At 43.4% G+C, this 17,596-nt stretch overlaps 1 protein-coding gene across 1 annotated transcript in view; it reads left to right on the top strand.

Annotated features, from left to right (window-relative positions):
* RGS10 (regulator of G protein signaling 10) overlaps positions 1 to 17,381 on the top strand; it is a 35,971-nt gene extending 18,590 nt beyond the window's left edge. Inside the window, exons 3-5 of the mRNA XM_040361473.1 lie at positions 11,261 to 11,347; positions 11,628 to 11,771; positions 16,879 to 17,381. Of these exons, the coding sequence (XP_040217407.1) occupies positions 11,261 to 11,347; positions 11,628 to 11,771; positions 16,879 to 17,028 (381 nt within the window). The 3' untranslated portion in view covers positions 17,029 to 17,381. The remainder of the gene's footprint in view (positions 1 to 11,260; positions 11,348 to 11,627; positions 11,772 to 16,878) is intronic.
* Positions 17,382 to 17,596: the final 215 nt, after the last annotated feature.

A 17,596-nucleotide genomic window follows, 5' to 3' on the forward strand; every position in this document is an offset into this window, starting at 1 on the left:
CGGCGGCCAGCGTAATTACATTTAAGATCCGACAGTGTAAGTGACTTACACATGGCGGATCTTAAGTGTATCTATGCGAAAATGATTCTAAGAATCAGTCGCATAGATACGCGGGCCAAAAAAGGGAGATACGATGGAGTATCCTGAGATACTCCATCGTATTCTTACTCAGAATATGGCCCACTGTCTTTTTTCAATTTTGAATTGGGGGTGGCAGAGCGAAACAGAAAAGCCCATTCTGCACGGAATGCAGATGCAATAAGAACTGGCAGTGCTCCAAAAACAGATGAAGTACGGTGACAAGTTTACTGCAGATCCAACACTGTGCTCCACCTTAAAGCAGAACTTCAGTCATCTTTTTTTCATCTTTCCATCTATTAACCACTTCATTACTGGGCACTTAAACCCCCTTCGTGCCCAGACCAATTTTCAGCTTTCAGCGCTGATGCATTTTGAATGACAATTGCGCGGTCATACAACACTGTACCCAAATTATATTTTTATCATTTTTTTTCCCCACAAATAGAGCTTTATTTTGGTGGTATTTGATCATCTCTGCGATTTTTATTTTTTGCGCTATAAACAAAAAAAGACAGAAAATTTGGAAAAAAAACATATTTTTTACTTTTTGTTATAATAATATCCCAATATTTTTTTTTTTTTAATTTTTTTTCCTCGGTTTAGGCCGATACGTATTCTACATATTTTTGCTAAAAAAAATTGCAATAAGCGTATTTGATCGGTTTGCGCAAACGTTTTAGCACCTACAAAATAGGGGATAGATTTATGATTTTTTTATTTTTTTTTATTTTTTACTAGTAATGGCGGCGATCTGCGATTTTTTTTTTTGTCAGGCCTGCGATATTGCGGCAGACGTATCGGACACTTTTGACACAAATTTGGGACCATTCACATTTATACAGCGATCAGTGCTATAAAAATGCACTAATTACTGTATAAATGTGACTGGCAGGGAAGGGGTTAACACTAGGGGGTGAGGAAGGGGTTAAATGTGTATCCTGGGTGTGTTCTAACTGTGTAGGGGGAGGGGGGTGACTGGGGGAGGTGAACGATGCTGTGTCCCTATGTACAAGGAACACACCATCGGTCTCCTCTCTCCCTGACAGGACGTGGAGCTCTGTGTTTACACACAGAGCTCCACGTCCCTGCTGTCACCGCCGATCGCGTGTACCCGGCGGACATCGCGGCCACCAGGTACACACATCGGCTTCCCAGCGATGCGCCGGCACAGTGTTTACCCGCTGCACGCCCCCCAGCGGCGCGCGCGGGTAATGCAAAGAAAAAGACATCCAAAGACGTCCACTCGGCACTTGAGAGCCGCGCTGTGGACGTCTTTTGTCTATAGCACGGATCTCAAGTGGTTAAATGTTCTGCCCTCAGCCAACTTCCTGTTTCTTGTCTGGTAAAACGCCTAGGCTTATGACATCATGAACAGCTCTCTCTCTCACTCTCGTGAGTGTTTGCCAGGAAGGGAGGGGGGATGAGTCATGAGAGGGCAAATGAGAGCTGCAGAGCTGGAGGTGTGCCTCTGTGTGTGTGTAAATCCAGGACGTGGAACAGGCAGCAGCTTCAGCTGCCCACAGTTAAAAAAGGATGCAGCCAGACTCAGTGGTGGGAGATTTCTGCAGCATATTTGGCAAGTACAGAATCACAGTATATATAAAATAATATGCAAAGTGGTTGGAGGGAAGCTTCAGAATGGCAAAGATGTTTTTATTACAAATGATGTGAGCAGACTGCAGTTCCTCTTTAAGGAAGCGTCCTGCCTGCCCAGGGTGGTGTGTAATATTTGGATTCATCTTAACTTGGCTATTCTGCCTTTCATCTATTTTTGTACTGCTAACAATATTCATTGGAATAATGTTGTGCAAGACTGCATTTAACGGCAAGACTCCCATTTCTTATGCCTCGTACACGCGATCGGAATTTCCGATGAAAAAAGTCAGACGGAATTTTTTCATTGGATATTCCGACCGTGTGTGTGCCCCATCTGAGTTTTTCCTTCGGAAATTCAGACGGAATTAGAAAGAGAACATGTTTGTTTGTTAATATAATCAGCTCAAAATAACCTGATGCCGGGTAAAGACCATGGAGATTGTGCGAATTATCGCCCGATTTCTTTAATTAATACTGACTTGAAAATCTTAACTAAAGTCCTAGCTCTAAGATTGAATACATTTCTCCCTTGAATTACATTCATCCAGACCAAGCTGGCTTTGTCCCTAATAGGCAGGCGTCAGACCAAAGCCGCAGAATTATTAATTTGATCTCGGCGATTCAATCAGATTGGGATGGGGAGGGTCCTAGAGGGGGTATGTTGCTTTCATTGGACATCCAGAAGGCATTAGATTCTCTTTCCTGGGATTATCTGTTCGACGTGTTGAATCGATACGGTTTTGGTGAGCGTTTTCTGGCCCTCCTCCGAACGCTATATGATGCTCCGACAGCCTCCTTAAAGCGGAGGTTCACCCGCACATGACACTATTTCCCCCTAGATGCATGCTCGTTTTGTCTAGGGGAATCGGCTAGTTGTTTTAAAATATGATCCGTACTTACCGTTTACGAGATGCATCTTCTCCGCCACTTCCGGGTATGGGCTGCGGGAGCGGGCGTTCCTATTTTGATTGACAGTCTTCCGAGAGGCTTCCGACGGTCGCATCCATCGCGTCACGATTTTCCGAAAGAAGCCGAACGTCGGTGCGCAGGCGCAGTATAGAGCTTCTTTCGGCTACTAGTGACGCGATGGATGCGACCATCGGAAGCCTCTCGGAAGACTGTCAATCAAGAAGGAACGCCCGCTCCCGAAGACCCATACCCGGAAGCGACGGAGGAGATGCATCTCGAAAACGGTAAGTACGGCTCATATTTTAAAACAACTAGCCGATTCCCCTAGACAAAACGAGCATCCATCTAAGGGGAAAACATAAAAAAAAACATAATTGGGTGAACTCCCGCTTTAATGATTAGGGGATACCCCTCTCAATCTCTAAACATCAGAAGGGGCACTAGGCAGGGATGCCCGCTGTCCCCGCTCTTATTTGTCCTGGCAATAGAGCCGTTAGCAATAAAAACCAGGGACTGTCAGGATGTACGGGGGATCGTCGGCGGTGGCTACGAGCATAAATGTTTATTTTTTGCCGATGATTTATTACTGACTATGACCTCACCAATTACGTCCCTTCCCAATCTGTATAATATCCTTAAGCCATTTTCAGATATCTCGGGTTTGCGAATAAATCATAGTAAATCTAGGGCTCTCAATATCTCTTTGCCTAGTTCTGCCCAGTCAGTGATTGAACGAACGCATCGGTTCCATTGGGAATCTGAAACGCTTCCCTATTTGGGGGTTAATCTGACCTCATCTCTTCAAACTTTATATAGAAAGAATTACCCAGTTCTTATTAAAAGGATAACTGAGGACCTGGCGAGATGGCGAATTCACCCTCCATCGTGGTTCGGCAGACTCCACTCAATAAAGAGGAATGTCTTGCCGAGGATATTGTACTTATTCCGTACACTACCGGTAGCCTTGGTACGCAGTGACTTGGAGATGTTACAAAGAAAAATACTTGAATTCATCTGGGGAGACAAGAGGCCTAGGGTGAATAAACGCACTATGTATACTTTGAAGCGGAAGGGGGGATTGGGCCTGCCTAACCTGCAGAAATACTTCTATGCAGCTCAATTAGCCCAACTTTCCAGGTTCCACTCAAAGCGACCGCAGGCGATATGGATGATTATGGAATCCTACGCTTGTCGTCCATCTCCTATTTCCCATATTATGTGGCTTCCGCCTAAAGATAGACCCACCATTCTATGCCCAACTTTATCTTTCTCCTTGGATATTTGGGATAGGGTCTCTAGAATGCAGAATTTCAAATCACCTCATTTGCCATTGGCTCCCCTGTTGAGGAATAGTGCTTTTACCCCGGGCCTCGATCCAGTTGCTTTTCAATGGTGGACAAACAAGGGTCTGCTGCGTATAGCGGACCTTTGTGACAGAGGCAGGGCCAGATTAAGAACATCATGGGCCTGGTGCTGAGGATTTTGGTGGGGCCTTTTAGGCTGCATTCACACCTCCGCGACAAGTAACGCCGCGTACGCTGCGTATTTTGCCGCGAATAGTGTAACTTTTTTTTTACAAATCCTTCCTATTGCTTTGTATGGCTGAACGCCAATGCCGCCTGAAAAAAAGGGTCCGGGACTTTTTTTTCATGCCGCAGGTGTACGGCGTCTATGAGATGTGAACCATCTCATAGACAGCAATGGAAATTCTCCCCTCCAGCGGCACGAGCGGCCGGCGTCGGGCATTTGTCGCGGAGGTGTGAATGGGGTGTAATAAATAATAAATAAATGCGTGGGAATGACATGAACGCAGCCCAGCCAAGGCAAGTGACCAAAGGCACAGAACCCAGAAGGAAGACCGGGTGAAGATGTAAGCGCCCGGGCCCCGCCTGATTCATCGCAGCACTGGAGGGCTCAGTCTGAAAATTGAAGTGTACCCTAATGTGCTAATATGCTGTGCATACTTGTACATTGTGGCATAACCTACCCCAGGGCGTCTAAAAAGTAGTAATGTCAGGAAAGTTTACTACCGCTTTATTATCACAGGATCCCAGGAGCCTCTCATGGGGCCCCCTACTGACCCGGTGGACGGTGGCCCTTGGGCAGTGCCTAAGTGCACAGTTGCCAACATTTAAAAAATATTTTCAGGGCCACTTTTTTATATAAGTGCTATATTTAGAGTAGCTGAGATCCCCGATGTTCCTCTATACATCATAGTAGTAATCACAAAATTAAATGAGTACTAATAATGGGGCAGAACAAATATGAGAACTGAGATTTCCTTTAGTTGAACTAACAAAAGTGTGTTCATTCTAGAGCTGGTAACATTGAGGATATTCAGTATAATTTTAAAGAACTGTTTTTGTGGGTAAGCGACATAGGGGAGGAGTATGGACGGTATATAAGTGGGAAGTATGTGCAGGTGAGGGAGAGGAATGTGGAGGGTCTAACAGTGGGCACTATGTACAGGAGAGGAGTACAAAGGGTACGGAAAAAAGCACTATGTACAGGAGAGGAGTGTGAAGGGTATGACAATGGGCAGTATGTACAGGAAGAGTGAGGGGGTATGACAGAGGGTAGTATGTACCAGAGAGAAGTGTGGAGGGTATGATGGGGCAGTATGTACAGGAGAGGAGTGTGGAGGGTATGACAGTGGGCAGTATGTACAGGAGAGGAATGTAGACGGTATGATAGTGGGCTCTATGTATAGGAAAGGAGTGTGGAGGGTATGACAGTGAACACTATGTATAGGAGAGGAGTGTGGAGGGTATGACAGTGGGCACTATGTATAGGAGAGGAGTGTGGAGGGTATGACAGTGAGCAGTATGTACAGGAGAGGAGTGTGGAGGGTGCGACAGTGGGCACTAAGTACAGGAGAGAAGTGTATGACAGCAGGCACTATGTACAGGAGAGGAGTGTGAAGGGTATGACAGTGGGCACTATGTATAGGAGAGGAGTGTGGAGGGTATGACAGTGGGCACTATGTACAGGAGAGGAGTGTGTAGGGTATGACAGTGGGTACTATGTATAGGAGAGAAGTGTGGAGAGTATGACAGTGGGCACTATGTACAGGAGAGGAGTATGGAGAGTATGAGAGTGAGCACTATGTACAGGAGTGGAAGGATATTTAGGGACTGAGTAGTGGTTAAGCGGGTCATACAGTACATGGATTGAAATTGCGCCAATTATGCAGAGACCAGCCATAGTCAATCTATGTATGGGCTAGCTGGTTTTACACAAGTCAATCTATTAATCAACTTGAGTACAACCAGCCTGTTTTTTTTTTTCTTAAAACAATCAGTGCTGCCAGCTAAAGTTAGCAACACTGATCATTGTACGCACTGGCAGAACACAATAACACTGCAGGAGTGATTCCCCTATCCACAGGTCAGCAGGTGAGAGGGTGTGTGGGGACAGGCTGGGGAGAGATAGTAGTCAGTGGCTGGGTAGGCACTGGTAGTATCAGAGCCAGATACACACAGGTTACATACGCCACGATCGTTAGAGCGAGAACAATAATTCTAGTACTAGACCTCCTCTGTAACTCTAAACATGTAACCTAAAAAAATGTAAAGCATCGCTTAGGATACCAAAAAAAATTGTGCTAACTTTAACTAACTGTTTTTTTAATGAATGAAACATTTTTTTCCAAAAAAACATGTTTGAAAAATTGCTGCGCAAATACCGTGCTAGAGCTGCACAATTAATCGTTAAAAAAATCATGATCTCGATTCAACCCCCCTGACGATCTTCAATGCAGAGTTTGCTGATTCTTTCATATAACAAGTGGAAAGACTTTCAGCTATCAAAAGAAAATATCTGGGCAGTCTGCCAGGTTTTTAACAGGAAACATTGTAACTGACGCTTCCTTCTTAGATCAAAGGGATACACTTCTGTGTGTAAAGAACAAATCTGGGCAGTCTGCGAAGTTTGTAAACAAAATGAAACATTGTAACTAACTAACATTGGGCCAGATTCAGGTAGATCCGTGCAATATTTGCGTGGGCACAGGGCAACGAGTTTTGCTCTGCGCCCACGCAAATATTTTGAAATGCCCGCGATTCACGGAGCAGTAGCTCCGTAAATTGCGCGGGCGATATGCTAAATAGCCGGGCGTAAGGCTGCCTAATGTAAATGATCCCGCCGGGGGCGGGAATCATTTAAATTAGGCGCGCTCCCGCGCCGAGCGAACAGCGCATGCTCCGTCGGGAAACTTTCCCGACGTGCATTGCGGCAAATTACGTCGCAAGGACGTCATTTGCTTCTAAGTGAACGTGAATGGCGTCCAGCGCCATTCACGAATCACTTACGTAAACGACGTGAAATTTAAATTTCACGAGCGGGAAGGGCGGCTATATTTTAGCATAGGTTGCCCCTGCTATAGCAGGAGCAACCTTGCGCTAAAGTCGCCGTACGGAAACTCCGTACCTTGCGTGCGCAGGGCCCGCGCAACTTTTGTGAATCGGTGGTAGTATGCAATTTGCATACTATACGCCGATCACAATGGCCGCGCCCCCTAGCGGCCAACGCAAGAATGCAGCCTGAGATATGAAGGCATAAGGAGGCTTATGTCTGTCATATCCTAGGCTGCAGTCGGTGTAACGAGGTTCCTGAATCAGGAGCACTCGTTACACCGGAGCAAGTAAGCACTTGCGCCGCGCAACCTATGGTTGCACGGGCGCAAGTGCTTCTTGAATCTGGCCCATTGTAACTAAATTTAACCACTTAAAGTCCAACACTTGTTTCTTAAGTTAAAAAGCAATATTATTTGCTAGAAAATTACTTGGAACTGCCAAACATTATATATATTTTAGCAGAGACTCTAGGGAATAAAATGGTTATTGCTGCAATATTTTATGTCACACTGCATTTTCCCACTTCAATGAATAATAAAAACCATAAAAACAAAACAGTGAAGTTAGCCCATTTTTTTTTTTTTTTTTTTTTATGTGAAAGATGATGTTACGCCGCAACAATCGTGAGAGAATCGTGATCTATCTTCTAAGCAAAAAAATTGCAATTCTCATTTTAGCCAGAATCGTGCAGCTCTATACCGTGCAACATAAAAAGTGCAAAGACCACCATAGAGTAATTTTCTAGCAAAAAACAAATGATGATTTTTACATGTAGTAGAGAAGTGTCAGAATTGGCCTGGGTGGCAAGGGGTTAATTACCATGAGTAATATACCAATAATTATTATAAGCACTGTGATCCTATCAGTCTGTTGCAGTGTGTCAGCTTGTATTTATATTGGCCGCTCTGAATGTAGCTTCTGACAGGCTGTGCAAGCGGGCCCGTATCTCCGGAACCATAAATGATAGCCGTCCCATATTTTAACCAGTTGTGGGGTAGGTCTTCCCATGCCTACCCCCAAATGTGGGGTTTCTGTGACCTCTGGTCATCGAGCTACAACCCCCCAAATTCGATCTTAAAAAAAAAAAAAAAAATTTTTTTTTTTTTGGGCAAATGGGCCTATCTTGAGAAAGGGGCCTGGAGCTGCAGCTCCATCAGCCCCATTGTTAATCCGGCCCTGGACAGAGGGAATATTCTATCTGAGCAATTTATGCGGGAAAAGTATCAAATGCCATTAGTAGAATGTTACAGATATGTTCAGCTGCGTCACTTTATACAAACACTGGCCCGCCAGAGTGACTTGGAGGTTCTTACTCCCATGGAGTATCTTTGCGTTCGCTATGATAGCCTAAGGGGACATATTTCTGAGTTGTATGCGATGCTGATGTCTTCATCAATTAAGCTGAATTACATGCTCCGATGGGAGGAGGACCTGCAGGAAACTTTTGATCTAAATAGGTGGTATGAGTTGGCGGAGACTGCTTCTAAGTCACTTATAAATACGTCCATAATAGAAGCCAACTATAAAGTGTTGCTTAGATGGTATATGGTGCCGGCCAGACTCGCTACCTTTGTTCATGGGGCCACCCTTAACTGTTTCCGGGGATGTGGCCAGGTTGGAACTGCCTATCACATCTGGTGGTTATGTCCAAAGGTCAGAAGATTCTGGATTAGGGTATATAATTTTATCTACTCATTGACCCAGTTGAACATGGCTAAATCTGCGAAACAGGCTCTTTTGGGCGACAGGGTGGCGGAGGCCTCTAAAGCCCAAAGACGATTGCTTATGTTTATTTTTATATCAGCTAAAATTACGATAGCTAGAAATTGACGCTCCGCCTCCTTGCCATTTGAACAGCTTAAAAGGAAATTGTCATGGTTAATGTTAAATGAGAGACTGACGGCACTGGTTCAGGACAAACTGGAGATCTTTCATAAGGTTTGGGACCCATGGCTGGCTTATTTAACTAACGATCTAAGATCACTGGAGATGTGAGTTACGGTTACAGTTCCATTTGATTGATTTCTGGGTGCTGGTCGGTTGCTCTCTTATCTGTTCCCTCTCTTTTTTTCTCTTCCTTTTCTTCTTTTCTTTTCTATTTACATTTCTGCCTTTTTCTTTTCACCTCTACCTTCCTTACGGAAGCTCTTCAACGCGGGCCCTCCCGTCTAGATGATAATATTGGCAGCCGGATGGACTTGGGGTTTCCAGGTCCGGGACCCTTGACCGGCAGGTCTTGGGCCTACTAAGGTTGTGTCATTGATTATTTAGGGTGGATTACACTCCGTGTTTTATCCTGGAATTTTTTATTATGTTTCCTGTTACAATGTTGCTGCCAAACACTATACGGTGTTATGTATTGTGATGGAGACCTTTCAGGTGTTTGTTAACGCTTTACGAATCTGTGGCAATGCTTCTGTTTTATTGTAATATTCTTTTTCTTTCAATAAAAACTATTGGGACACAAAATAACCTGATGCTGGTGTCTCCTACTATAATCTGTTTAATCTCATGGTATAATTTCCCCATTGTGTGCCTCCTAGGTATGAATTTCCATTGTTAATTGAGTCACATATTGTTTCTGTCTGTCTGCTAATCCTCTTGGAGATTTGACTAGCATTGTGTCCACTTGTTCTTGTTACTGAACCATTGTGGGATGCTTATGTGTTTATGTTGGCTGTTCATTAGATGTACTGATATTACTGTTTACAGTTTGCATTGTTTAGGATATTGTGATCAAGCTCTTACTTGAATTTTGTGGGGTATAAATTCTGTGTGAGTTTACAATAAAGTCATCTCCAGTTTGCACCTAAGCTAGTGTTGTCTAGTTCTTGGGTGCAATGCTCAGCTATAATACCTTGTTCCTGGTTCCAGAGTGGAGGAAGCTGTATACTGGCAGAAGCACCCAGGTGCAAGGCGGTCCATCACAGGAGTGAATTTCAAACTTAAAAAAAAAAAAAATCATAAAACATGGTAATAACTCTCACCTAGTGCAGTGCACAATCATAAAACCTTCTGTTAAAGCCTGTCTGTGCAAAGAGAATTTCTTAAATAGCAAACATACTAGCTTTGTGATAGAATATGGGATAGTTATTAATATTTGTGTCCAATTGCTGGTCAAATTTAAAGGACACGCAATGGAATGAGATACTCGGCACATTGTCTGGACACCTTCTACCCCATACTCCTTAGGAGGTACCCCTGATTCAGTCCGTGGAAGAAAGAAGGTCTACTTACATTGGTTGTCGGTGGGAGGAAGAATGTCCACATACTACATTGGTGCGTTAGAGAGAGAAGGTTCCCTTGCATTGATAATCAGTGAGAGGAAGCATGTCCCATTACAATAGTGCTCCGTTACAATGGGTTTAATAACACCCCTTCGAGCCTTAGGCTGCATTCACACCTGAGCGACAAAACGCCTGACGCCGGACGCTTCTGCCGCTAAAGGGGAGAATTCCCATTGCTATCTATGGAGATGGTTCACATCTCATAGACGCCGAACGCCTGTCGCCTGAAAAAAAGTCCCGGACCCTTTTTTTCAGGCGACAGTGGCGTTTTCCAGCAATGGGAAGACTTTTGAAAAAAAAAAAAAAAAAATTGAAAGTTTCACACCCGCGGCAAAATACGCCGCTACCGCCGAACGCGGCTGTCGCTCAGGTGTGAATGGGGTCTTAGAGAAGGAACGTAGAACTTCCCTTTCTGTGGAAGAAAAATACACTTTCCCTCAGACTTAAGCCTCATACACACAATCGTGATTTCCGACAAGAAAACCACAGGTTTTTTTCAGCAGGAAAATGGCTGAAATTTGTCTTGCATACATGGTGATGTACAAAACGTACGACGAGCCGAGATCAATGAAGTTCAATAGGCAGTTTGGCTCTTCTGCTTGATTCTGAGCGGCTTTTGTTGCATCGTAATTGCATACAGACGATCGCGATTCCCGATAGAAATTTTTACTGTCACGAAAATTGAGATCCTGCTCTCAATCTTTTTTGGCCAGAATTCTCACAGAAAAAGTGCGATGGAGCATACACACGGTCTGAATTTGCAACAAAAAGCTCTTTTCTCTTTGGGAATCGCGATCGTATGTACGAGGCATTAGAGGCAACAGCTTGGGGAGACCAGGGAATACCATGTATTCTGCAGTTTCTTGCATAAATGTTATTCCAAACCAAGGAAATATTGTGTCAGACATATACAATTGGAGGAGCTCTCTCCAGTTTTGGGTGGGGTGGCTGCATTGTTCTTCCTGGCCATCCATCTTCCATAGATGAACCTCAGTGTGATGCTGATCTGAGTATCTTTTTGATTTGGTTTAGGATTTCCTGAAGAGGGAGTACAGCGAGGAGAATTTGCTCTTCTGGTTGGCGTGTGAAGATTTTAAGAGAACGGAAGAACGGGATCAGGTATGGTACACAAATTTTAGCCCTCCTCCACCCTAATGATGGTGTCCGCTGGGGTGGGAATGGTAAGCTTTCCTAGACAGCCAATCAGCAGTAGGCACTAAGGCAGTTGTAGCTGAATATTACTCCACAATTACGTTTATTCTGACCCAGATTATACCTCAGTGATATATGATGTTCAGTCCTACTTGTATTGACCAGCATTTATGTGTCATGACTTCCCTCATTTGTCTTGTGCACAAAATGATCTCCACTTCTATTTCTCTGAATGTCCTGTCTCCAGATGCAGAAAAAGGCCCAACACATCTTCAACACCTTTCTGTCCAGCAAAGCCTCATCACAAGTCAATGTGGAGGGTCAGTCCCGTATCGGGGAGCAGATCCTGAGAGAGCCTCACCCTCTGATGTTTGAGAAACTGCAGGAGCAGGTAAACCTCTTCGCATACTGGCACAGTGCAAAGCCCTGCACTCTTGTTACACTGGCACCCCTAGTACTACACCCCCTTCCCCTTTTTATACTGATAACCCACAATACCAGAACCCCCTTAATACACACCCCTTTTACTGATGCCTTACAATACCAGAACCCCACCACTAATTACATCAAGAATGCTCCCCCTTATCATATCAACACTTCACATTTTCAGAACCCACTCATTCTAATTACACAGAGACCCCTCCTTTTATAACAACACCTTATAGTACCAGGGCCCCCATACTAATTACATTGGGACCCCTTATTAAACATAAGTGTATGTGGAGCTTTTTGCTCTTTAAATGTTCATGTACAACTATGAGATTCAGATAATTAAAATTTTTAATTATACTGTCTTTATCAACAGAAAAAAAAATGTGAAAACACATCTGCCAAGTAATTTAAATTAAAGACTAATACCAGGATGATGCCTACATGTGCAGGCATCATCACGGTGTAACCAATGAAACGGGAGGACGTCCATGTGTGCCCTTCCTGCGGGAAGTGGTTAAAGGAGAATTATTTAAAAAAAAATTGTTAAACCTACAAACGCTTTTTTTCCCCCACTACTGTACCTTTATACTGGCTTTTCAAATTTACAAATGCAACAATTGAAAAATTGGATGAAAGGTTAAGCACTGGGAAACACTTTTTGAAAAATAAATAGTGCATTTTATATAGAACTTTATAGATCAGCCGAAATTAGGGACACATGAGGAGAAAAGAGGGACTTTGTTCAAAATCCGGGACAGTCCCTCAAAATCAGGGACAGCTAGGAGCTATGCAACTGCTGCCTGGGTGCTTCATCAGTTGCAGCTTTATGGGACACCTACAGTTTACCTGAAGATATGGTTTGAGGAGACCAAAATTTAGACTAAAGCCCCATACACTACACACTATCAGTTTTCCTGCAGGTTTTTCTCTTCAGGTTTACCAAAACCATGTAGTGTATGGGCCTGCCTGATTGCATACAAATTGAAACTCTTATGCCGCGTACACACCATCACTTTATGTGATGAAAAAAAATTACGTTTTTAAAAACGTCACTTTAATTGACTGTGTGTGGGGGAAAACGTCGTTTTATGTCTTGTAAAAAACGACCAAAAAAAATTGAAGCATGCTTCAATTTTATGTGTCGTTTTTCAAAAGTGCACTTTTTACTTCACAGAAATTGACCGTGTGTAGCAAAAAACGTAGTTTTCTAAGACGTTTTTTCATCCACGCATGCCCAGAAGCTACTTATGAAGCGAGCTTCAATGGTAAAACGTGGAGGAACGTAACCTCACTTTGCAAGATCATTGTGAGAAAACGATGGTGTGTAGGCAACTTCGTCTTTGAAAATTGAAGTTTCAAAAACGTCATTTTTTACTTCACAGAAAGTGTCGTTTTTTTTCATCACATAAAGTGATGGTGTGTACGCGGCATTAAGGTTTGACCTCGTATTAGATGGTTTTGGTAAACCTGAAGAGAAAAACCTGCAGGAAAACTGATAGTGTGTATGGGGCTTAAGGGCCAGTTCACACCAAACACAGTTCTGTACAGTTTCGTGTGCATTTTTTCTGCACTAAAAATGCATGCACAGTGTTTTCCATGTATTCCAATGGCTCCAGCTGGCTCTAGTTCACATCATGCAGTCAGTTTCCGGTGCAGAAACTGACCGGAAACTCACTGCATGTTATGAACGAGAGCCAACTAGAGCCATTGGAATACATGGAAAACACTGTGCATGCATTTTGTGCAGAAAAAATGCACACGAAACTGTACAGAACTGTGTTTGGTGTGAACTGGCCCTAAACTCAAAATTCAGAACATCATTATACAAATACCATCCCCATCAAGAAGCATGGTGGTGGCAGAATCATTCTGTGGAGATATTTCTTTGCAGCAGAGAGATTTTTTTTTTTATTCCAGCAAATCAATGGCCCCAAGCACCAACCTAAAACCAAACAAGAATGGCAAACACATTAATGACCTGGAATAGGTGAGTCAGAGTCCAGATCTCAATCCAAAAGGAAATTTGTGGCTGGACTTAAAAAAAAAATTGTTTATTCACCATTCCAAACTGACAAAGCTGGTACAGTTTTTCAATGGGGAATAGGAAAAAAATGCATGCCCAGATGTACAAAGCTAAGAACTCCTGCCAAAGGAGAACCTACTAAGCAGTAAGCAGTCAGTTAATTTGTATTTATATATATATATATATATATATATACCGGTGTATATATATATATATATATATATATATATATATATATATATATATACACAGTATATGTATGCATGTGTGTATATATATATATATAATTAATTTAAATCACTTTGTAGAAATCTGTCTTCTCATCGGCATTAAAGATTATATTTCTGTTAATCTCTGTTAAAAAATGTCATCTGCTCTGATTCAATTCTGTGATTCAATGACGGTAAAAAAAAAAAAAATCCAAGGAGGTAAATTATTTTATAGGCATTATGGGGCAGATTCTCGTAGATCGTCGCATCTATGCGGCGGCGTAACGTATCTCATTTACGTTACGCCGCCGCAAGTTTTACGGGCAAATGCTTGATTCACAAAGCACTTGCCTGTAAAGTTGCAGCGGCGTAGCGTAAATCCCCCGGCGCAAGCCCGCCTAATTCAAATGATCCGGGTAGGGGGCGTGGATCATTTAAATTAGGCGCTTTCCCGTGCCGAACGTACTGCGCATGCGCCGTCCCTAAAATTTCCCGACGTGCATTGCGCTAAATGACGTCGCAAGGACGTCATTGGTTTCGACGTGAATGTAAATGGCGTCCAGCCCCATTCACGGACGACTTACGCAAACTAAGTAAATTTTTACATTTCGACGCGGGAACGACGGCCATACTTAACATTGGTTGCCCATCATATAGCAACTTTACGCGTCGCAAATCTAACGTAAACGTTGTATCTTCACTGCGTCGACCGCGCGTACGTTCAGGAATTCGCGTATTTTGCTAATTTGCATACTCGATCGGGAAAACGCCGGAGGCGACACCTAGCGGCAAAAAAAAAAATTGCATTTAAGATCCGACAACGTAAGACCCTTACGCCTGTCGGATCTAATGGTTATCTATGCGTAACTGATTCTAAGAATCAGTCGCATAGATACGACGGCCCAGATTAGGACTTACGACGGCGCACATGGCGTTGCGCCGTCGTAAGCCCTTTCAGAATCTGGGCCTATATCTCCAAAATCAAGGTTAGATTTGTAATTTCTTTATTAAAGGGGAGTTCCAGACAATATTTATGTTTATTAAAAGTCATCAGCTACAAAAAGTGTAGCTGCTGGCTTTTAATAAACAGACACTTACCTGCTCCAGCGTTCCAGCGACGCGCCGGCCGGGGCTCCGCTCCTCTCCCCCCCTCCCCAGTCGGCGTCTTCATTGTCACTGTGGGCACCCGGCCGTGACAGCTTTCGGCTTCACGGCCGGGCACCCACTGCGCATGCGCGCGCGGCGTGGCCCGGCGCTGCGCTGTTTGATTGGACAGGCGATCGCCTAGGACCTGTCACGTGTCCTAGGCGATCGCCTACAGGGAGGGGCTGCCAAAAGGCGATTAAGCTTAATCGCCTTTGCAGCCCCTCGGCGGAAGGAGGAAGTGGGACAGGAAGTCCCCTTCTCCTGAAGCCCCCACTCCCCCCCCCCAAAAAAATTACATGCCAAATGTGGCATGTAAGGGGGTGAGGAGTGGGATAAGCGGAAGTTCCATTTTTGGGTGGAACTCCGCTTTAAATAAAATAATAATTTTGCCAAACTTTAAAAAATTAACATCTGTCCTATTCTTACCAAGCAGTAAATTAGATTTAAAACACTTACTAACCTCTGGTGCTGCAAGCACTGTGGAGTAATTCTCCCTCAAAGTAGACAGCAGAAGCATTGATGTATTTTCAGCAGCTCAGATGAGCTCCCCATCACCACCCCTTCCAGAATAGACTTAGCAGCTCAGCTCCTTCCACTTCCCACTGCCAGCAGTGACATAACATCCCAGTACCCCCTCCAGCAGTGTTTCAACCCCCCCCCCCCCCCCAAGTTTATTGGTTATTGTTGGGAGAGGGCTGTTGGGAGAGGGGGCAAAGGTGCAGTTAGCCCCTTTGTACTATTCATTATGTAAGTTATAAGAATAAATTGCATCAGAACTTTTTTTCAGTTCTGGTAGTATAATAGCATAATTTTCCTTTTATTGCAGCAGAACAGAAATAATGTGGAAAAATTGGTTCTTTAGATGTAAATAACAAAGGTGATTGTAATGTCAATGTGAAGCCTTTTGTTATCCGCCAACATGATAGGAGGTAGAAGCTGCACAGTGAAAGAAAAGATGAGCTTCGTCTGATCACGTGGCAGAATCATTGCCTGTCAGAAAACAGTTAAATTTCTTCCCATGTTGCTTACGGTACTTTGTTTCAATCATTGGCCCTGTGTATTGCAAAAACTTCAGCTCTTCCACATGTATGTGACACGTTTATCACATCTGTGTGACATGTGTCACCTTTCAGAGAAGCCTTTGTGACTTCTGTGTCATAATAAATTGAAGTCCAGTTCCTGCACTCATCTGTAGAAAATGATTCGCTAGAAATGCCAGTGATAGCAATACAAATATTCAGTAATGTATAGATATACAGATTTATAATATACAACACTGTATAGATTTGGTGCGTGTCCTGATGGGATATTATTCATAATACAGGACTGTATAGATCCGGTGTGTGTGCTGATCATTCTGTATAGGGTCAGTTCTTAGCTGACCCTAATCTCTCTATATCCTTTCCCTGCAGCAACATTTCCGTACCTTGGACAATATGGCTGCTTATCCCAAAGCCCCCTTATGGGCCTTTATAAGTCAGTTAGCCATGATTCAATGCTTGGCACATCCAGAATTCACAATTTCAAAACCGCAGGACATGTCATCTGCAACTCTGAGCCTAATGATGAAGGCCTGAATTTACTAACAGGATTTGCCCCCTAATAGTGTACAATGGCATATGGCGAATCAAACCCAGGCAGATTCATTCATCCCTACTTATCATCCTTTTTTTTTTATATATTTGCAGATCTTTAACCTCATGAAATATGACAGCTACAGTCGTTTCCTGAAATCTGAGAAATTTCACACACTGCAGTCTTTGGAGGAGAGTGAGATTTCCAGCTCCAGGCCAGGAGAGTCGGCACCGAAACGAGCATCTAGAATCTACAACACATGACTTGGTGAACTGACAGACATTCGCAGAGGACTCGCCGCTTCATGTAGAACAGCAGGAGAGACACGTGCTCTGTGCACTCTAAAGGGGCAAAGCCTGTCGATCAATAGTGTTTTTCTATATTCAAGTGACAACGTCTCTCCCGTGTTTTCTATTGCCAGAAAAAATTGTCCTTCACAGAAAGACGCCAACCCGTGTGGATCTGTTAAATGTCCCCCACGATGCCTCTATTTGCGATCATTTCTCACCCAGTACCTGACCAGTCACAACTGCTTCTGAAATGTCTTTGTTTTCCAAACACCTTCGGATGGCCTTCTAAAATGTGTTAATCGTTTTGCTAGAACTGAGTGAATCCTTAAAATTTGGGTTGTCCCGATACCACTTTTTAAAGACTGAGTACAAGTACCGATACTTTTTTTCAAGTACTCGCCGATACCGAATACCGATACTTTTTTTTTAATCTCATGTGACAGCGGCACATGTGTCAGTATGTTTTTTTTTTATCTTTAACAATTTGTTTTTAATTTTTTACATTTTTTTTTAAATGTCTTTATTTATAATGCTTTCTTTT

The sequence above is a fragment of the Rana temporaria genome, chromosome 8 (genome assembly GCF_905171775.1).
Source record: "Rana temporaria chromosome 8, aRanTem1.1, whole genome shotgun sequence".
In the NCBI taxonomy this organism is placed as follows: Eukaryota; Metazoa; Chordata; class Amphibia; order Anura; family Ranidae; genus Rana; species Rana temporaria.